General features: G+C 42.0%; 1 protein-coding gene across 9 annotated transcripts in view; it reads right to left on the bottom strand.

The window, feature by feature from the left end:
* fry (FRY microtubule binding protein) overlaps nt 1-21,887 on the bottom strand; it is a 433,098-nt gene that overhangs the window by 357,138 nt on the left and 54,073 nt on the right. For all 9 annotated transcript variants that reach the window (XM_033022865.1, XM_033022866.1, XM_033022859.1 and 6 more), the window contains exons 4-14: nt 16,912-17,051; nt 13,190-13,280; nt 11,925-12,004; nt 11,754-11,834; nt 8,629-8,797; nt 7,361-7,453; nt 5,587-5,685; nt 3,388-3,489; nt 2,340-2,443; nt 1,508-1,616; nt 46-132 (exon numbers count right to left, since the gene is read on the bottom strand). In XM_033022865.1, the coding sequence (XP_032878756.1) occupies nt 46-132; nt 1,508-1,616; nt 2,340-2,443; nt 3,388-3,489; nt 5,587-5,685; nt 7,361-7,453; nt 8,629-8,797; nt 11,754-11,834; nt 11,925-12,004; nt 13,190-13,280; nt 16,912-17,051 (1,155 nt within the window). The remainder of the gene's footprint in view (nt 1-45; nt 133-1,507; nt 1,617-2,339; nt 2,444-3,387; nt 3,490-5,586; nt 5,686-7,360; nt 7,454-8,628; nt 8,798-11,753; nt 11,835-11,924; nt 12,005-13,189; nt 13,281-16,911; nt 17,052-21,887) is intronic.

The raw sequence follows: 21,887 nt of genomic DNA, 5'->3' as shown, positions 1-21,887 counted from the left end.
CAAGGAGAACAAATTATTTTTCATACATAAGTTCTTCCTTTTTACCTCTGGATTCAAACTGAAAGTCTTTGGTGATTTTCCAACACTAAGAAGGTCAAATATGATTTCTTTCATGGCGAAATCTAATCTCTCCTGTAAAGTAAAATATAAATAATTAAATTGCGTTTGAAAGTTATTACAAAAAACCCCCCCAAAAAATCAACACAAAAATACAGAATTTGGTAAACACTCAGTTACGTGGAAGTATGTTAGCAGTAGTTATTCTATATCTCACAGTTAATATTTGTCTTGGCTAGTAACACAAAATGGGTGATAGTGCCTTTGAGGCCAATATGTTGTTGACCAGATTTCTCTTTACATTGGAAAAGAATCAGGCAACGTGTAAAATAGGATTCTATTTCCACATCCCCCATACGATGTCACTGCCTACTCAATGTCATTCCAATGGTTTGAATGGAATTCCTTCAATGTGTGTGCTTCTACAGTCTTATGGTTTTCAAAGCTATTGCAACATCATGGTGTCTAAAAGTGTAATTTCGTCCAAGACTTTCAAAACTTTTAATGCCATTATTTACATATTCTGTCAGTTATTCCTGAGATTTTTATATGATTGAGAACATGGGATAATTTAACAAAAACTAAGCAGTATTGGGGAAAAACAAAACTGATTCTTTCTTTTAAATTCCACTCACGTGCAGTTTTTTGCTGCATCTCCACTGAAGCTCTCGCATTGATTTAAAACTGGGGTGCCAATGTCATATTTCTATTTAAGCCTATCTAAAATACTGCACTGGTCCGTTAAAGTGGTATGTCCTGGGAAGACTGCTTCTAAAAAAATGTAAGTACAGTACTTGAACTGAGGAACATTGCTTCAAACTATTATTCAGTAAAAGTAATAGAATCAGGACAATTCTATTGGGATATTGAATCAGGATAATTAGCAATGCTCCATATCTATAATACTTTTACTTTTGCGGAGTTTGTATGTTCTCCCTGTGACTTCCTTTGGACGGTTTGAATGTGGGTTTAGTTTACTTTACTTTAGAGATGCAGCGTGGAAACAGCACCTTCGACCCACCAAGTCCGCACTGACCAGCCATATTACACTAGCACTATCCGACACACTAGGGACAATTTACAACTTACAGAAGCTAATTAACCTACAAACCTGTATGTCTTTGGATTGTGGGAGGAAACCGAAGCACCCAGTGAAAACCCACACAATCACAGGGAGAATGTACAAAGTCCGAACAGACAGCACCTGGGTCTCTGGTGCTGTAAGGCAGCAACTACTACTTCTCCACTGTGCCAACCTTAATGTACTGAGGAGACCCACCTTCTGCCATTCTATAGCAATGTGAGCACTAAGATGATCCCCTACATGTTGTTTATTAATATTTTGTTATGTATTTGTAAAATGGTGTAATATTTGAATTTACTTATTCTATCCTGTCAGTGAATTATTGCAAGAATTAAGATCTTGTTACAATATGAATTACATTTTTACCTGTGCAATAAACTGTATGATTTTCACAAAAATGTTGAGAGGCATATCTCTTGGCACCACACTCCGAGATCCCTTGGGGAAAAGTGTTGTTGTAATGCTTGCAAGTCGACTGTAAATGACAGAAAGATTGATAGTTGTCTAAATTCTCCACTTTATACAACATTATGGAGATGTTTCAAGATTCAAGAGAGTTTATTGTCATGTGTCCCAGATAGGACAATGAAATTTTTGCTTTGCTTCAGCACAACAGAACATAGTAGGCATGAATACAGAACAGATCAGTGTGTCCATATACCATTATATAAATATATACACACATGAATAAATAAACAGATAAAGTGTAAATAAACAGATAATGGGCTATTAATGTTCAGAGATTTGTTTGAGTTGCGTTTAATAGCCTGATGGCTGTGGGGAAGTAGCTATTCCTGAGCCTGGACGTTCTTCAGGCTCCTGTACCTTCTACCTGAAGGTAGCAGGGAGATGAGTGTGTGGCCAGGATGGTGTGGGTCCCTGATGATGCTGCCAGCCTTTTTGAGGCAGCGATTCAGCAGGCTTGAATCACACTGACAATAAAAGACTACATTGGGAATGTTAATGAACATATGGACCTTGAGATACAGGTCCATAAATCCCTGCAAGTCAAGCACATGTGGTTAGGGTGGTGAAGACGGAGGTGGGAAGCTTGCCTTCATTTTGCAATCAGATGGATTGCAAAAGAAACATACAACCAAACCAGACTCCCAGTTCTCAATAGGTAGAAATAGGCAGGGATAGAGAAAATACATATGTCTTCAAAATATATTAATTTAATAATGTAGAATTCTATTACCTCTGTGTCACATTATTGCTTTCACATTTAATCCTTATCATGTAGACCCACAATAACCTGTACAAAGACTCCAAAGCAACACGAGCCATTTTGGGATCTTTATTCTGCAACAAAAAAATATAGTAGTTAATATTAAATTGTTTACAACAATATTCTGTTGTTACTAAATATCTGGATTCAGAGATAAGTTTTAATTTTCCTGTACTTAACTGAATACCATGTAAGAAAGACAATTTAGCAAATTGACAAACAGAATGCCCCATTTTTAAATGTATGTATTAAAAAGGAGGAATTGAAGACATTTTTGTAAGAAAAACAACATACCCATTTGACAAAGAATGCACTATTTAAAAATATATGTATTAAAAACCAGGAATTTAATACATTTTTAAAAAATCAGTTCTGCAGATTTTGCTTAGCCATAATTACAGATTACCAGATACCAGATAAAATGATGTGCAATTTAGTGAAAACATTTGAGCTTCGCAACTAATTAAACCATGCAACCCTACCAGTGTCATGTCAAATGTCATCTGTAGCTCTTTTTATTTTTTGGTAAAAAAGTTTTATAGCTAATAAACCTACAGATCTGTCTGTCTTTGGAATGCAGGAGAAACCCAGAGCACCTCGGGATAAACCCAGGGAGAACATAATAGAACATGCTAACTCCACACAGACAGCATTTAAGGTCAGGATCAAACCTGGGTCCCAGGCACTGTGAGGTAGTGGCACTACCGGATACGCCACTGTAGGCCCTCACGCACTCACTTCATTCATTCATTCATTCATCATCTATGAAAGCATTAGCTGGTGCTGGTTTCCAACGGGAATGGTGACGGACACACCACATATCTCTGTCCTCCAGTTCCTGTGGACTTCCGCCGCTGGAAGTATAGGATTTTGGTGTGTGTGTGTTTTATCATCATTCCTTACAATGCTATGTACGACAGTGATCGCAAGTGTGGATGGCCGTTGGCTCGCTAGAAGCTCATCCGCCCCTTGTACGCACTCACACACAAGATTAATTAATATAAACAGTTTTACTAACTTTAAGATTGGACAAACAATTGTTCAGGAAGATATGCCATCGGTTCAGAAAGAATTGCTTCTGGCTGACACAGAGAAGGCAGGTTACCAAAGGGAATAACGCCTATGGAATAAATGAGGAAAAAGTTAGACATAATTTTACAAATTGAGGGAGATAATGAGCATTTTTCATATTCTCAGAAGTTTCTCTGAAGTGTTCCCCGTCAAAGACACATAAAATACAGCAAATTATTGATATATTAGTTTACTTTGGTGACATACACAGAGAAAATGATGGCTAATGATGATTCATATCTCAGCCAGGGCTCATGCAATTTCTTCTCTAACTTCCCACAGTTATTCTACCTTAATTTGTTTTAAAACTTCCACTACTGAGTAAACATTCCAGAACATGGCCGTCCCAATCTATATTAGGAAAGTTAAAATCCCTACTGCGACAGCCCTATTATTCTTGGAACTCTCCACAATCTGCCTGCACCTTAGGTGTGACACTGGACGATTCCCTGATCTCCCTCACCCTGCAGGGGGAGTATATCACTGCCCTAACTACCATCCCGACTGCACGAAGACAAAAGAAGAAATTTATAAAGAGGAGCATGAGAGATCATCTTCACCCTCTCCTCTCGCGCCCTAGCCTTGACACTTACCGTCAATCACAGTTCCCCACCACAGGCACAGCCACTCCCAAAATCAGCGGCTGCAAAACATTTCGGCCCGAAACGTTGCCTATTTCCTTCGCTCCATAGATGCTGCTGCACCCGCTGAGTTTCTCCAGCATTTTTGTGTAGCTCCAAAACATCTGCTCTGCTAGTACTGGTCTTCCTTCTATACACCTCTAGGAGTTTCATTCCCAGAAGCTAAGGCTGATTTTCAATCTCAACACTCCTCCTCCTTACAACTCAGCAGTCTCTGTTGGAACTAACTTGCCCTTACTTGAACTTGCCCTTACTCTAACATGTCCTTATGTTTGCCCTTACTCCACAGTCTTTGTTGAAACAAATGCCCTTACTCGAATGGCTACTTCTCCAATCTCCCCCCCTCCTCTCATTTTGTTTTATGATATATTTTAGATACTCTAATATTTCATGCATTCCAGATGACATTGATAAAATCAAATTTATAAAACTGCTGACGTAACTATTGAAGGTGCAGAGGTTTGCAAACAGGTGCAGCCAGTTCTTCAGGCAACATAGGCCTTTATTGACCTTTATTGCAAAGGGCTTGGAGTGGAAAAATAGGGGTGTTTTGCTGCAATTGTACAGGATAGTCATTGAGATATTGTCACAAGTGGGTGAGTCTCCAACAGGGTTACACAGTTTCAAGAAAAGGGGCAGGTCATTTAAAAGCGATGTTGAAATTCTACTCACAGGGTGTAGTGAGTCTCTGGAATTATCTCTCCCGGAGAGATCTGAAGGCTAGATAATGAGAAATATTTAAGGTGCGTCGCCAATTTTTTGAAAGGTTATGTGCCAGGGAGATCTGGCACAGAGTAGATGCCAGTAGAACTGTAAGAAAGACCAGCGGGCTGCGCGGCCAGAAAGAAGGACCGGCGGGCGCAGCCTGTAGAGCAAGCAAGCTACTGACCCCTACCCCTGCTCGTCCCTCGTGGACAAGGGAACCGTAGAGTAGGATGGAGGAGGCTGGTGACGGTGGTCGCGAGAGCAAGGGCCGGTAAGAGAGTGAATCGGGGTCTTACTTTCCACGCCCTCAAGGTCCCCTGTGGGAGGCGCCCCTGAGGTGCAAAGGCTGGAGTTGGCCGGACGAGGAGAGGGATGACGGTTCGCTGGATGCCTCCAGCTCCTGGAGGCAACGGCTGGTGGTCCTGCAGGAGCTGGGGGCTTTGAAAATGGCACCAAAACCTGGCAACTCTTGCATGCGGTCTCAGTGGACTATTTCAACGCAGTTTGTACCAATTTGGGGAATGTGTTTAGGTATGGCGATACTTCACTGAACAGTATGCACAAACATAATTTCACTGTACATGTGATAACAAAAGAACCTTTGACCATTGAGAATAAATGTTGAGAACTGGGGTAGTTCAACCATGATCATACAGAATAACAGGGTAGTCCTGAGAGGTCAGGTGACATCCTTCTGGTCCTATTTTCTTATGCTCTTGTGTAACATGCTACCCATCTCCGAATTCCTTAAGAGTAAATAATTTAACATTCCTTTTCAGTGTAAGTAATAGTATACGCACCAATGAATGCTTTTTCCGTGCTGACAATTCCAATGTTGTGTCATACAGGCTCTCCACAAAGTTTCGAAGACAAGGTACATTCACTTCATTTTTAACCGCCTTAAAAACATGGAAAAATAATGCAATGTATATGATGTATAATTCATTAAACATAATTTAATATGTGAAGGAAACATAGAAACATAGAAAATAGGTGCATGAGTAGGCCATTCGGCCCTTCGAGCCTGCACCGCCATTCGATATGATCATGGCTGATCATCCAACTCAGTATCCCATCCCTGCCTTCACTCCATACCCCCTGATCCCTTTAGCCACAAGGGCCACATCTAACTCCCTCTTAAATATAGCCAATGAACTGGCCTCAACTACCTTCTGTGGCAGAGAATTCCACAGATTCACCACTCTCTGTGTAAAAAATGATTTTCTCATCTCGGTCCTAAAAGACTTCCCTCTTATCCTTAAACTGTGACCCCCTAGTTCTGGACTTCCCCAACATCGGGAATAATCTTCCTGCATCTAGCCTGTCCAACCATTTAAGAATTTTGTAAGTTTCTATAAGATCCCCCCTCAATCCTCTGAATTCCAGCGTGTACAAGCCGAGTCTATCCAGTCTTTCTTCATATGAAAGTCCTGCCATCCCAGGAATCAGTCTGGTGAACCTTCTCTGTACTCCCTCTATGGCAAGAATGTCTTTCCTCAGATTTGGAGACCAAAACTGTACGCAATACTCCAGGTGTGGTCTCACCAAGACCCTGTACAACTGCAGTAGAACCTCCCTGCTCTTATACTCAAATCCTTTTGCTATGAATGCTAACATACCATTTGCTTTCTTCACTGCCTGCTGCACCTGCATTCCTACATTCAATGACTGGTGTACCATGACACCCAGGTCTCGTTGCATCTCCCCTTTTCCTAATCGGCCACCATTCAGATAATAGTCTACTTTCCTATTTTTGCCACCAAAGTGGATAACCTCACATTTATCCACATTATACTGCATCTGCCATGCATTTGCCCACTCACCCAACCTATCCAAGTCACCTTGCAGCCTCCTAGCATCCTCCTCACAGCTAACACTGCCCCCCAGCTTCGTGTCATCCGCAAACCTGGAGATGTTGCATTCAATTCCCTCGTCCAGATCATTAATATATATTGTAAGTAGCTGGGGTCCCAGCACTGAGCCTTGCGGTACCCCACTAGTCACTGCCTGCCATCTGAAAAGGACCCATTTACTCCCATTCTTTGCTTCCTGTCTGCCAGCCAGTTCTCTATCCACATCAATACTGTGTACATGTGCTTTAAGTTTGTATCGATACTGTGTACATGTGCTTTAAGTTTGTATACTAATCTCTTTATGTGGGACCTTGTCGAAAGCCTTCTGAAATGAAGGAACTGTAAATGCTGGTTTATGCAAAATGCTGGAGTAACTCAGCCGGTCAGGCAGAATATCTGGAGAAAAGGAATAGGTGGTTTCGGGTCGAGACCCTTCTTCAGACTGAGTCAGGGGAGAGGGACACCAGAGAAACATAAAGATTCGTCCTTTTGCATACCTTTCATTCATTTGTTCTTTGTACCTCTTCTTATCTCTAGTTTCGCTCTCCCCTGACTCGCAGTCTGAAGAAGGGTCTTAACCCGAAACATCACATATTCCTTTTCTCCATAGATGCTGTATGACCCGCTGAGTTACTCCAGCATTTTGTGTCTATCTTCGGTGTAAACCAGCATCTGCAGTTCCTTCCTTTACATTATTGACGATGTAATTGATTATACTCACTGCGGCCACTGGAAATAGTATTTCCACAAAGAGCCCGGCTAAGGCATGCCTGATATCTTTGTCCTTAACTTCCAAAAAATACTGCGCACATTCCTAAGGAAATAAATGAAAAGTGACAATAACGATTTCTATACAAAAAACACGTATTTTTTTGTTTGTAATTTAACATTTCGCCAAGTTGTATATATTTACTGGTACAACTGCATAGTAATAATGAAAGGCAAATTATTCAGATAATAGTTTATTAGTAAATATGTATTAGTAAATTGCCCATAAATACATAAAAAGGGGAGGGGGAAGTAGTTACAGTGCCCTCCATAATGTTTGGGACAAAGACCCATCATTTATTTATTTGTCTCTGTCTCCACAATTTGAGATTTGTAATAGAAAATAATCACATGTGGTTAAAGTGCACAGTGTCAGATTTTATTAAAGGCCGTCACTTATCTATTTCCTCCAGAAAGTGGTGTCCTGCCCCCACCTCTTCAAGTTTTCTTCCATCCCACCTCTCCCCACTTCCCACCCCACCCCTGCCCCCAACCCCCCAAAAATCACCTATTTGTGACCTCCAGAGATGCTACTTGACCTGCTGAGTTACTCCAGCATGTTGGTTTATTTTATTTTGGTAAACCAGCATCTGCAGTTTCTTGTATTTGCAAATCTATGCTGGTCTAATCCTCTTACTAGAGCACAAAATTGTCCCCAAAACACTTTTGCCAGAATGCCAACTTGCTATTGGTATTGGTTTATTATTATCACGTTTACCGAGACACAGTGAAAAGGTTTGTTTGCATGCAATCTAGTCAAATCATACAACATATGAGTTCACCTTCTGCCTTATCAGATAGGGAATATGCCCAAAGCAATGTGAGAAGGCTGACTCAGCGGGCCAGGCAGCATCTCTGGAGAAAAGGAATAGGTGACGTTTCAGGTTCAAAACCCTTCTTTTGTCTGAAGAAAGGTCCTAACCAGAAACATCACATATTCCTTTTCTCCAGAGATGCTACCTGACCCGTTGAGTTGCTCCAGCATTTTGTGTCTATCTTCGGTGTAAACCAGCATCTGCAGTTCCTTCCTGCACAATGTGAGAAGGCTCACTGGTTTAAAAGGCTTGTTCTGCCATTTGGACACAGACTGCCTTCTGCAATTTCGCAGTATAAACACATTAGCAATTAGAACACCTCCCCCTTTGATGGTAGTATATACTATGTTAAATATTATTACACAATTATTACAGCTAAACCAGCTGCAAGAGCTAAATGAATTACCTGCATAAATTGAAAAGAGGCTTCAAAGTCCTCCACAGGATACATCTTGATTCGAAAAAACTTCATGCCCATTATGAGGCTAATACTGCTTTGAACTACATGTGGGTTCTGTTCTTTCTGACGTAGTTCTTTAAGCTCCGACATAAATTTCTTTTTCACAGCTGGAAACCTACAAGGTTAAGTACATGATCGTATGCGTTATTTGTTTCCTTGTTTTTTTTAAGTCACAGACAGCAGCAACATGTTACAACATTTCTGTAATTCACACTGACTTAGAACATAGAACATAGAAGAGTACAACATAGGAGCAGACCCTTTGGCCCGCAATGCCTATACTGAACATGTGTAAGTCATAGAAGTAGAATGAGGCCTTTCGGCCCATCGAATCTACTCCGCTATTCAATCATGGCAAATCTATCTTTCCCTCTCAACTCCATTCTCCTGCCATCTCCCCATAACTCTTGACACCCTTATTAATCAAGAAATAATTATGATGCTTAAATAAATTAATTTCCTCTGCCTGTACTTTATCCAGATCCCTCCATCCCCTGCATATCCATGTGCCTATCTAAATGTCTCTTATATGTATTATCGTATCTGCCTCCACCACCACCTCTGGCAGCATATTCCAGGCACTCACCATCCTCTAAAAACAATTACCCCGCACATCTCTTTTAATCTTTGCCCCTCTCACCTTAAAGCTATACCCTCTAGTCTTTGACATTTCCACACTGCGAAGAAGGTTCTGAATGTCTTTCCTGATTGTCTACCCCTGCATAATTGTATATACTTCTATCTGGTCTCCTTTCAACCACCGGAGTTCTGAGAAAAGAATCCAAATTTGTCCAACCTTTCCTTAAAGGTAAGACAATTTTAATCATGACACTGTCAATTTTGGTGATGCATTTAGAAACCAATCTCAAACTGAAATCTGACCACAGCGCCATGATCCAAAAAACATCTAATGCCAAACATCTATCGCAAAACCATATTTTGCACTCTCTCTGGCACAGTGACGCAGTGGTAGAGTTGCTGCCTCAGAGCTCCAGAGACCTGGGTTCAATTATGACTGCAGGTGCTGTCTGCGTGAGTTGTACGTTCTCCGTGTGCTCTGATTTCCTCCTACACTCCAAAGACGTGCAGGTTTGTAGATTAATTGGCTTCTGCAAATTGCCCCTAGTTTGTAAGATGCAAAAGTGGGATAACATAGAACTTGTGTACGGGTGTTCGTTGGTCGGAGTAGACTCAGTGGGCCCAAGGGACTCCTTCCACATTACATCCCTAAACTAAACTAAACTCCTTAACCTCATTCGTGTCCACAACCCTATCTCCATGTTCATTATATACCACAATTTTGAGGTAGAGTATTCTACATGTTTACCAGCCTCTACACCTCAGCCCAAAATGTCTATTCCTGAGACTGAATCAAGAACCTCTCCTGCCTCCCCATCTTCCGACACCATGAATGGATGTATCATTCCAGCAGCCTTTCAAAATTTGTCAGAATTTTGTACATTTCCACAGATCTCGCTCCTCTAAATGGGTGAGTAGAGGCCTAATTGATTCAATTTCTCTGGCATCCCTAGAATCAGTCTGGTAAATCGGTTCAACTCCCACAATAATAAATGATCTTTATTTAGTTTAGTTTAGTTTAGTTTAGTTTTGTTTAGTAATACAGTGTGAAAACAAACCCTTTATCCCACTGAGTCCACGCCATCCAACGATCACCATACACTTTCTATTCTACATACTAGGAACAATTTACAGAAGTTATTTAAACTACAAACCTGCACGTCTTTTGGATGTAGCTGGAAACCGGAGCAGCCGGAGAAACCTACACTGTCACAGGAAGGACGTACAAACTGTACAGATAGCACCTGTAGTCAGGATCAAACTCAGGTCTCTGGCGCTGTCAGGCAGCAATTGTACTGCTATGACACTCTGCTGCCCCTTTGGCGATGAGATCAAAACTGTACACAATCCTCCAGGGCATGATCTCATCCAGGCCTGTGCAATTGTAATAAAACATCCCTATGTCGATGCGTAAATCCTCTTGCAATGAAGGATAGCATATCAATTGCTACCCAATTCCAACTTGAGTGATTGCAACTTTTTTTACTCAGAGGGCGGTGAGTGCCTGGAATGTGCTGTCAGGTTGAGGCATATTTTCAGTTTAGTTTTAGTTTCGAGATACAGCACAGAAATAAATCCTTCAGTCCACTGAGTCCGCACCCACCGACGATACGATAGTGGCATTTAAGACCCTTTTGGATAGGCATATGGATATGCAGGAAATGGAGGGATATGGATTATGCGCAGGTTGATAAGAGATGGTCTTGACATCATGTTCAAAAGGGAACTGCAGATGCTGGAATATCAAAGGTACACAACGTCTTGACATCATGTTTGGCACAGACATTATAGGCTGAAGGGCCTGTTCCTGTGCTGCACTGTTTTATGTTCTATGTTCAATTTTCCTCAACAGGCATCTTTTAGTTTAGCGATACAGTGTGGAAACATGCCCTTCGGCCCACTAAGTCCGCACCGACCACCGATCACCCACACACTAGTTTCATGTTATCCCACTTTTGTATCCCACACACTAGGGGGAATTTACAGACGCCAATTAACCTACGAACCTGCATGTCTTTGGAGTGTGAGAGGAAACCGGAGCATACAGAGAAAAAAAAAAAAACATGCAGTCACGGGGAGAATGTGCAAACTCCACACAGACAGCACCCGTAGTCAGGATCGAACCTGGGATCTCAGTAAGACAGCAACTCTACCGCTGCGCCACTTCTGCTGGAAATTGTTGGTCAGATAACTGGCAGGATTCCAATGAGGACGGGCAGTTAATATCTATAAAGTCTGATTCTGTACGAGATTGGCAACTGCTCCTTCCACATACCAGCTGAGAACTAAAATTAGATTTGTTTTTTTCACACTGCCTCTCCAGTAGGGACAGAATAGTAGATGGCAGCTCTGAAGAAATACCTCAGCAATGTTGTGATCATATCACAGTCGCTCTGCTATAACATTCTTGATAATATATCTATGAGTAATCCTTATCCACAATCGTGTTTGCAAAATGTATTATCCAATGTAAATAGTAATGATCGACTCACTTTGATTGTGCCAGAACACCTATTACTTCTGCATATAAATCCGCTATTATATGCATATTTCCAGTGTTGGGTCCAAGGTAACTACACAAATAATAATGAGAATAATTTAATGTCAACAACATACATTAAAAAATGTGAATAAAGTTAATAATGAAAATGTATGTGTTTTACCCCTCTTTGTATTTAAAGTGCTTGAATGCTAAATTAATAACTTCATGGACCAGGTTGTCTGGTACAGGATGAAGAGAAAGCTGAAAGGAAAAAAAAATGCTCTTTAATTAATTGAAGCAATAGACATTGCAGTTGATTTTCATTTACCCGTGTCTAGTCTGGGAAACTATTCACTGGCAAGAACAAAAATGTTCGGAGCCTTAATAATTCCCAATGTTTTAAGCCTACTGATTTAATTTTTAGGAAGAATATCAAGACTTCTAATACAAACTAGTAATTAGGTAAAACGGGATACTGATTGCGATCTTCATTATAAATGGGTGGAATTTCTGTATTGAGCTTAGTTGTGCTAAATGCTGAGTATTATTTCCTTGGGAAAGAGAGAATGTTTCTTTATGCAGCAATTGGAGCAACAGGATTTATGATCTGCCATAATGCTACTTGCTACATATACTGCCTCTGAAAACTGCTACTCGCAATTAATCTGTTCCCAATCAATAGATCTTCAAAACCCCACGGAGTGAAGAATAATTCCCATTTTGGAACTTACAACATCTCGGCTGAATTTAATTGAGACACAGGAAACTGCACATGCGTGAATCTTGAGCAACACACAAAGTGCTGGAGGAACGCCGTGGATCAGGCTGCATCTGTGAAGGGAATGGACAGACAACACATCAGTTTGGGACCCTTCTTCCTTCTGAAGAAGGGTCCTCAACCAAAGCATAGCCTGTCACTCCACTGGTGCTGTCTGACATGCTGAGTTCCTCCAGCACTTTGTTTTTTTTGCTAAATGGTAATCTAAATCTGGCATGGGCCTCACTATTATAACTTCCCTGTTAAGCAATGTCTATGTAGGCAAGGCTTCTCAAAAACCATCTTATCGGTTGGATTTGACGCCATAGACGGTTTGCATACCCACTGCCCACTTACTTTGATGAAAAATAAAATGTCCATGGCTAATATTCTATGCAATGCCATACACATTCTCTGCTGTGGGAATTCCCTTCCTCTACATATAAAAGTGTTTTCTAGTCTCTGTTCTTCATTGCAGGACAACAATATTTAAAGGAAATAAATTACTGGATAATAACGGATTAGTACGTGTCATCGCACTTTTGAATTGCATCACAATTGTAACACAATCATAGTAATTTTAATGGAGGCAATTTATAGTTGATGTACATGCTTTGAAAATAAAATATATCGCACAGTAAGGCAACGCCAACAGCAATTAATAAAATAAATTGGAAATTGTTGCTTACCTGTTTCAAAACTTCAATTAATACTAAAGAAAAAATAAAATCAATTGCTAGATCCCTTCTCTCCAACAGATAATCCCTTTGTTGTTCATCTCTGAAATGACAAAATAAATGACTTACTATTTTGTGATTAAATGAATTATATAATGACATGCATGCTTATGTCAGAGATGCATTTCCTGAAGCAGATCACATGCCTTTCTCAAAAGGACACAAAGTGCTGGAGTAACTCAGGTCAGGCAGCATCGCTGGAGAACATGGATAAGTGACGGTTCAGGTTGAGATGCTTCTTCAGACTGATCCAACCAAAAATGTCAGCTATCCAAAATCAAAAAATATTAAATGACCATTTATGTTATTATTTCCTGAAGGGCAATTTTATTATGTGTGAATTGATGTACATTCTTAATTGAAATTAAAATATATTAAACAAGCCTGAGTGAACTGAGGAATTCCAAACTTCATCTGAAGGTAAATTAGACTCTGAATGACCCAAGGCATTATTTACGATAATTAAAGAGATATAGACACATTCAGATTATTCTAACAATGTCTATAAATTATATTTCAAATATTTTAGATAGTACAATTTGAGGCAACGTCTAATACAGCAGTATTCTATCTGACTCTTACTAATCTACTTCACATGGATTTTATCAGTATGCATTAAACAAATGTCTTATTGGCAGTTATTGGTAAATTTCCCACTAATTTAATGACCAAATGTGTTCAATCTCTTTTATTCAAAAGATTAAATCCTTATTGGATTCGTACAAATTTTGCATTAAAAGTTTACTTGAAGTATCTTAGTTCATAAGATGGAACATTCTGATGGAAAGTATAGCCATACAGATCTGGAAATTCCTTCTTGCAGTGCTGAAACAGAAATGGTATTGTGCAGCTCGAAACAGGCTGAGCCAGGAGTAGCACTGTGGCCATTTCCCAGATTCTTACTGCCTGATGGAAAATTTGACCTGGTGATTACATTTTCAGAGCACTAGAACTATTAATCAGATGTAAGCTTTCACCGAATTATGTTCACAATTATGCAACGCCCAATATTTGCTAATATAAATATTTACATTGATCTTATTTTATATTTAAAATGGCATGTGGCCGTTTGGCTCATTGGGTCAATGTCAGATGCAGATGACCATTAACATTAGACCCATTCCCCCTCTTCTTACTTCGTTGTACCTCTGCAACATATTCTCTAATTCTTTATGCTAATAACCTGCATTAAGTGGTAATTACTATTGTAAATAAGAATTTCATTGTTCCGTTTCAGTACATATGGCATTTAAATACTCGTGACAAGAATGTAATTGGAATGTAGCAGGAAACCAGAAAACCTTTAGAAATCTCAGGCAATCACAAAAAGAACAAGCAAACTCCACGCAGACAGCACGCAAGGTCATAATCAAACCCAGGGTCCCTGGAACAGAGATGCAACAGCCTTAACTGTTGAACTATCACGCCATTTGATAAATGACATTTGCTCATGGAACAAGTTTTTACAAACCCTTTTTTCCTTGAAACCTCATTACTTTATGCACGAATACATGGATTGCAGTGCTTGTCAGTCTTCAGACAGTACATTAAGATGAGGGGGGGAAATGTCAATAGGAACCTGAGGGGTAACCTTTTCACACAAAGGGTGATGGGTGCATGGAATGAACTGCCGGGGGAGGTGGTTAAGGCAGATACTATTGCAACATTAAAAAAATATGCAGACAGGTACATGGATAGGATTGGTTTAGAGGGATAGGGGCCAAGCGCAGACAGGTGGGACTAGTGTAGATGGGACATATTGGTCGGTGTGGGCAAGTTGGGCTGAAGGGCCGGGTTCCAGGCCATCTATACATAACTAAAACTCTCATTTTGCGCTGTTTCACATTTGCGCAAAAACGGTATGCGACAGCGCTACGATTTTTTGCCACCTTACTGCCTGTTATGTGCTGCAAATGCACCAAGTTTTGTTCTGATCGGTGATAGAGTTTACAAGTTATTAAAGTTTAAAAACATCCACTGCCAGTCACCAGCTGCTGCCCGCCTCCCTGCCGGCACCCGACTCCCTGCCGGTACCCACCTTCCTGCTGGCGCGGCCCGCCTGCCTGCGCGGCGTTCCTGCCGGGGATTCCGAGGCCTGGGCGCTGAGCCTGGTTCTGAGAGCACCGACGGCCGATGCTCTTCCGGCGCAGGCAGGAAGGGAGAGGAGCGGCAACCTCAAGATCCTGGGGAGATGGGGAGGGAGCGTGAGGGGAGAGGAGGGGGTAGGGAGGGAGTAGGAGGAGAAAGTGGGGAGGGGGGGGACAGAGATGTGGGGGAGGAGGGGGGGGGGGATAGAGGGAGAGGAGTTATGGAGGGAGGCAGGGAGTGACCGAGGGTAGGGGAAAGGAGACGTGAGGGAGGGAGGGACGGATTGGGGGAGGGTAGGAGAGGGGAAAGAAGAAGGAGGAGGTGAGGAGGGAGTGGGGGAGCAGGGGGAATAGATGGAGAGGAGGGGGGAGTGGGGGAAATATGGAATGGGGAATAGAGGGAGTGGAGGGCAGTGGGGGAGGTGAGGAGGGATAGTGGGGGGGATAGGGGGAGGTGAGGAGTGGGGTAAGTGGGGGATAGAGGGATAGGAGGGGGATAGAGAAGGGAGATGAGTTAGGGAGGGAGATGAGTTATGGAGGGAGGGAGTGACTGAGGGTAGGGGAAAGCAGAGGGAAGGAGAGGCGAGGGAGGGATTGGGGGAGGGGAAGCGGAAAGGGGAAAGAAGAGGGAGGGCGAAGAGGAGGGGGAAGGAATGCTGGAGGATGAGGGGAAATGAGCCGTGGTTGCACAGTTGGGGGCTATGGGTGAGTGGTGGAATATTGCGTTGAGGGTACAGGTTGCGACGGGGGCCGACCTCCCGTGTGACAGGAACCCAACGGGTCCCACTTAGCCCAGTATGACTGTACTCCTCAGGTTACTGCCTAATCTACATTGTGTTCACATTTCTAAGAAGAAAGGGGTTTCCACTCTACATAGCTTAAAGGGCCTGCCCCACTGTGGCGACCTAATTGGCGAGTTTAGAAGAGTTTAGGAGAGTTTGAAAAAGTGTCATGTTGAAGACCTCCTTCGACCTCCTTTGACTATGTTGAAGACTATCTATGAATGCCTTAAACTACATTCGATTACCTTTGACTACCCTTGATTACCTACGAATAACATGCTGACCTACTACGACCTACTTCGAATAAACCTACAAGTAAAAAAAAAATTGATTTTTTCCATGGCGACATTTTTTAACTTGCGGGCGTTTTACAGCATGTTGAAAAAAAAGCCGGGACCTAGCTGAGGCCTCGAGTACGCGGGGACTACTCTCGAGCATGAAGGAGAGTTACAAAGACCTCCTAGAACCTCGTGTCGACCATGCTGCGAGTATGAGTCGAGGGCAAACTCTTCAAAACTCGCCAATTAGGTCGCTGCAGTGGGACAGGCACTTTATTCTCAAGTCCATGTCACTGGGTGCACAAAAAAAAAAGTACTGGAGTAACTTAGCGGGTGAGGCAGCATCTCTGGAGAACATGGATGTGACAGTTCGGGTCGGCACCCTTCTTCAGACAAACTGGTATTTTAATACTGAGTATTTAATAAACAATCCAAAGATTTATGTCACAAAGCCCCTGATCAAAGAGAATGGGCATGGAACCCAAAGGAGTCAAGTAATCACCAAAATAAAAGTTAAATATAATTACCCTTTTGCCTTTGTGTTGGTCCTGGGCCGATACTCGTGAGACTCATCCTCTATACCATTTTGTCTTTTATACCAATCAAACAGTGTGCGTAGAACGGAAGGAAGACAGTATTCTGCAAGTGAACTCATTGAGATGATCAACTGGGGAAAAATGTACAATAGATGAGAGATTAATAAGTGACTAATTTCGCAAAAATTAAGTCACATTTGTGTTGATGTCAACCATTCGTCTGTCTCAGTAGTCCTGCCATTACCTTTAAGTCAGAGGGTTAATCGATCTCTAAATTTCCCTATTACACATTGTAATTTTCCAATTCTGAGTCATATACGCTCTCACTGTTACTGTTACTGAAAAGGTCAAATGCTTTTATAATATATAAAAGATATATTTTGGAATCCTGGGCTATATTTCGTCTCAAGCAGGCTTTCTCCAGTAGATTGATAAGAGAGAGACAAGCCCAGGCTTGCCCCAGGTTGCTGTGTATTGAGACAATGACCGATGACTTTGAAATGCGTCTACCAATTGATGAGATAGAGAAGCCCAGACTAGTCCCAGTGAGGGGTATTGAGACAATGACCGATGCCTTTGAAATGTCTTGTCTTGAAAGTACCAACTGATAGGATGCCTTTGACATGCGACTGCTGATTGACAAGAGACAAACGCAGACGCTCCAGTCTGAAGAAGGGTTTCGGCCCGAAACGTCGCCTATTTCCTTCGCTCCATAGATGCTGCTGCACCCGCTGAGTTCCTCCAGCAATTTTGTGTACCATCCTGTGGCAATGTGTATTGACTGTACCTCTGACCATAAATAACATCTTTGGAATGCGCTTAGGTGACAAAAAAAACGGTATAAAATACCATGTAATTCTTTGTTCATAGAAGTGGTGACACGATGAAAGTGGCTGTGTTGCTTACTTGGCTGGTATCCTCGCCACTTCCATCGGCCGATAATCAGTAAAGCTTGAATTGGTCTACCTAACCGTTTTGTGAGTTGTCTGTTTATTAAGGTGAACTTTTTCATTACAAACCTGACTAGTTGGACTCCCTGTGACACCCTTACTAATCAAGAACCTGTCCATCTCCACTTTAAAAATACCCAATGACTTGGCCTCCACAGCCGTTTGTGACAATGAATTCCACAGATTCACCACACTCTGGCTAAAGGCGTTTCTTCTCATCTCCTTTCTAAAGGTACACCCTTTTATTCTGAGGCTGTGCCCTCTGGTCCTAGACTTCCCACTAATGGAAACATCCTCTCCACATCCAGGTCTTTGATTATCCAGTAAGTTTCAATGAGATCCCCCCTCAACCTTCTGAACTGCAGTGAGTACTGGTCCAAAGCCGTCAAACGCTCATCATACATTAAAGGGCCTGTCCCACTTACGCGACTTTTTCGGCGACTGCCGGCCTCCGTCATAGGTCGCCGAAAATTTTCAACATGTTGAAAATTCAACAGCGACCAGAAAGACGCTACGACTCTTTGGGTGACTAGGAGACTACTCACGACCATACAGGCGACACCCTGGCGGGGTGAAGCCTGTATGGTCGTGAGTAGTCGCCCAAAGAGTCGTATCTTGTTCTGGTCGCCGCTGGATTTTCAACATGTTGAAAATTTTCAGCGACCTGTAACGACCTATGACGGGTGCCGGCAGTCACCGAAAAAGTTGGGACAGGCCCTTAACCCAATCAGCCCTGGGATCATTCTAGTAAGCCCCCTCTGGGCTCTCTCCAATACCAGTACATCCCTCCTCAAATATGGGCCTAAAACTGCTCACAATTTATCTAAATGCGATCTGACTAGCACCTTGTAAAGCCTCAACATTACATCCCTGCTTCTATATTCTAGTCCTCATGAAATTAATGCTAACATTGCATTTTCCTATCTTACCACCAATTCAACTTACAAATTAACCTTTTGGGAATCCTGCACCAGCACTCCCATGTCCCTTTGCATCTCCAATTTCCGAACCCTCCAATTTCCGAACCCGCTGTGACTGGAGGAACTAGCCCTTATTATTAAACTACCATACTTAAACATAACTCCAAGCATGAGTGCTGCTGTGAGATTTAAGTGCCATGATGTCTGCACAGGTATCTATGGTTAATTTGCTGGATAACTAGAAGACTTGAACATAGAAACATAGAAATTAGGTGCAGGAGTAGGCCATTCGGCCCTTCGAGCCTGCACCGCCATTCAATATGATCATGGCTGATCATCCAACTCAGTATCCCGTACCTGCCTTCTCTCCATACCCTCTGATCCCCTTAGCCACAAGGGCCACATCTAACTCCCTCTTAAATATAGCCAATGAACTGGCCTCAACTACCCTCTGTGGCAGAGAGTTTTAGAGATTCACAACTCTCTGTGTGAAAAATGTTTTTCTCATCTCGGTTTTAAAGGATTTCCCCCCTTATCCTTAAGCTGTGACCCCTTTTCCTGGACTTCCCCAACATCGGGAATAATCTTCCTGCATCTAGCCTGTCCAACCCCTTAAGAATTTTGTAAGTTTCTATAAGATCCCCTCGCAATCTCCTAAATTCTAGAGAGTATAAACCAAGTCTATCCAGTCTTTCTTCATAAGACAGTCCTGACATCCCAGGAATCAGTCTGGTGAACCTTCTCTGCACTCCCTCTATGGCAAGAATGTCCTTCCTCAGATTAGGAGACCAAAACTGTACGCAATACTCCAGGTGTGGTCTCACCAAGACCCTGTACAACTGCAGTAGAACCTCCCTGCTCCTATACTCAAATCCTTTTGCTATGAAAGCTAACATACCATTCGCTTTCTTCACTGCCTGCTGCACCTGCATGCCTACTTTCAATGACTGGTGTACCATGACACCCAGGTCTCGCTGCATCTCCCCTTTTCCTAATCGGCCACCATTTAGATAATAGTCTGCTTTCCTGTTTTTGCCACCAAAATGGATAACCTCACATTTATCCACATTATACTGCATCTGCCAGACATTTGCCCACTCACCCAGCCTATCCAAGTCATCTTGCAGTCTCCTAGCATCCTCCTCACAGCTAACACTGCCCCCCAGCTTAGTGTCATCTGCAAACTTGGAGATATTGCCTTCAATTCCCTCATCCAGATCATTAATATATATTGTAAGTAGCTGGGGTCCCAGCACTGAGCCTTGCGGTACCCCACTAGTCACTGCCCGCCATCGTGAAAAGGACCCGTTTACTCCTACTCTTTGCTTCCTGTTTGCCAGCCAGTTCTCTATCCACATCAATACTGAACCCCCAATGCCGTGTGCTTTAAGTTTGTATACTAATCTCTTATGTGGGACCTTGTCGAAAGCCTTCTGGAAGTCCAGATACACCACATCCACTGGTTATCCCCTATCCACGCTACTAGTTGCATCCTCGAAAAATTCTATAAGATTCGTCAGACATGATTTACCTTTCGTAAATCCATGCTGATTTTGTCCAATGATTTCACCACTTTCCAAATGTGCTGCTATCCCATCTTTAATAACTGACTCTAGCAGTTTCCCCACTACCGATGTTAGACTAACTGGTCTGTAATTCCCCGTTTTCTCTCTCCCTCCCTTCTTAAAAAGTGGGGTTACGTTTGCTACAAGATTCAGGAACTACTCCAGAATCTAAAGAGTTTTGAAAGATTATTACTAATGCATCCACTATTTCTGGAGCTACTTCCTTAAGTACTCTGGGATGCAGCCTATCTGGCCCGGGGGATTTATCGGCCTTTAATCCATTCAATTTACCCAACACCACTTCCCGACTAACCTGGATTTCACTCAATTCCTCCAACTCCTTTGACCCGCGGTCCCCTGCTATTTCCGGCAGATTATTTATGTCTTCCTTAGTGAAGACGGAACCAAAGTAGTTATTCAATTGGTCCGCCATATCCTTGTTCCCCATGATCAACTCACCTGTTTCTGACTGCAAGGGACCTACATTTGTTTTAACTAATCTCTTTCTTTTCACATATCTATAAAAACTTTTGCAGTCAGTTTTTATGTTCCCTGCCAGTTTTCTTTCATAATCTATTTTTCCTTTCCTAATTAAGCCCTTTGTCCTCCTCTGCTGGTCTCTGAATTTCTCCCAGTCCTCTGGTATGCTGCTTTTTCTGGCTAATTTGTACGCATCATCCTTCGCTTTGATACTATCCCTGATTTCCCTTGTTATCCACGGATGCACTACCTTCCCTGATTTATTCTTTTGCCAAACTGGGATGAACAATTTTTGTAGTTCATCCATGCAGTCTTTAAATGTCTTCCATTGCATATCCACTGTCAACCCTTTTAGAATTAATTGCCAGTCAATCTTGGCCAATTCACGTCTCATACCCTCAAATTTACCTTTCTTTAAGTTCAGAACCATTGTTTCTGAATTAACAATGTCACTCTCCATCCTAATGAAGAACTCAACCATATTATGGTCACTCTTGCCCAAGGGGGCACGTACAACAAGACTGCTAACTAACCCTTCCTCATTACTCAATACCCAGTCTAAAATAGCCTGCTCTCTCGTTGGTTCCTCTACATGTTGATTTAGATAACTATCCCGCATACATTCCAAGAAATCCAAGAAATTCAATTCCAAGAAATCCTCTTCCTCAGCACCCCTGCCAATTTGATTCACCCAATCTATATGTAGATTGAAGTCACCCATTATAACTGTTTTGCCTTTGTCGCACGCATTTCTAATTTCCTGTTTGATACCATCTCCAACTTCACTACTACTGTTAGGAGGCCTAACATGCACATATCTTTATCATAAAGCACTTCTTCTTGAGGCAAGTACAATAATTTAACATTTGGACAGATACATTGATAGGAAATGTTCAGAGGGATGTGGGCCTGGCATGGGCAAATGGAATAAGCTTGGATGGGACATCTTAGTTAGCCTGGACATATTGGGCCAAATGGCCTGTTTTGGTGCTTTATGACTATATGGTGTGATGTTGCTGGGTGGTAGTTTATTCCTCCCATTTCTATTCTAC

This window comes from Amblyraja radiata, chromosome 6, assembly GCF_010909765.2.
Source record: "Amblyraja radiata isolate CabotCenter1 chromosome 6, sAmbRad1.1.pri, whole genome shotgun sequence".
Lineage (NCBI taxonomy): Eukaryota > Metazoa > Chordata > Chondrichthyes > Rajiformes > Rajidae > Amblyraja > Amblyraja radiata.
The sequence above is the reverse complement of the archived record's forward strand: the minus strand, read 5'-3'. Positions and strand labels throughout refer to the sequence as shown.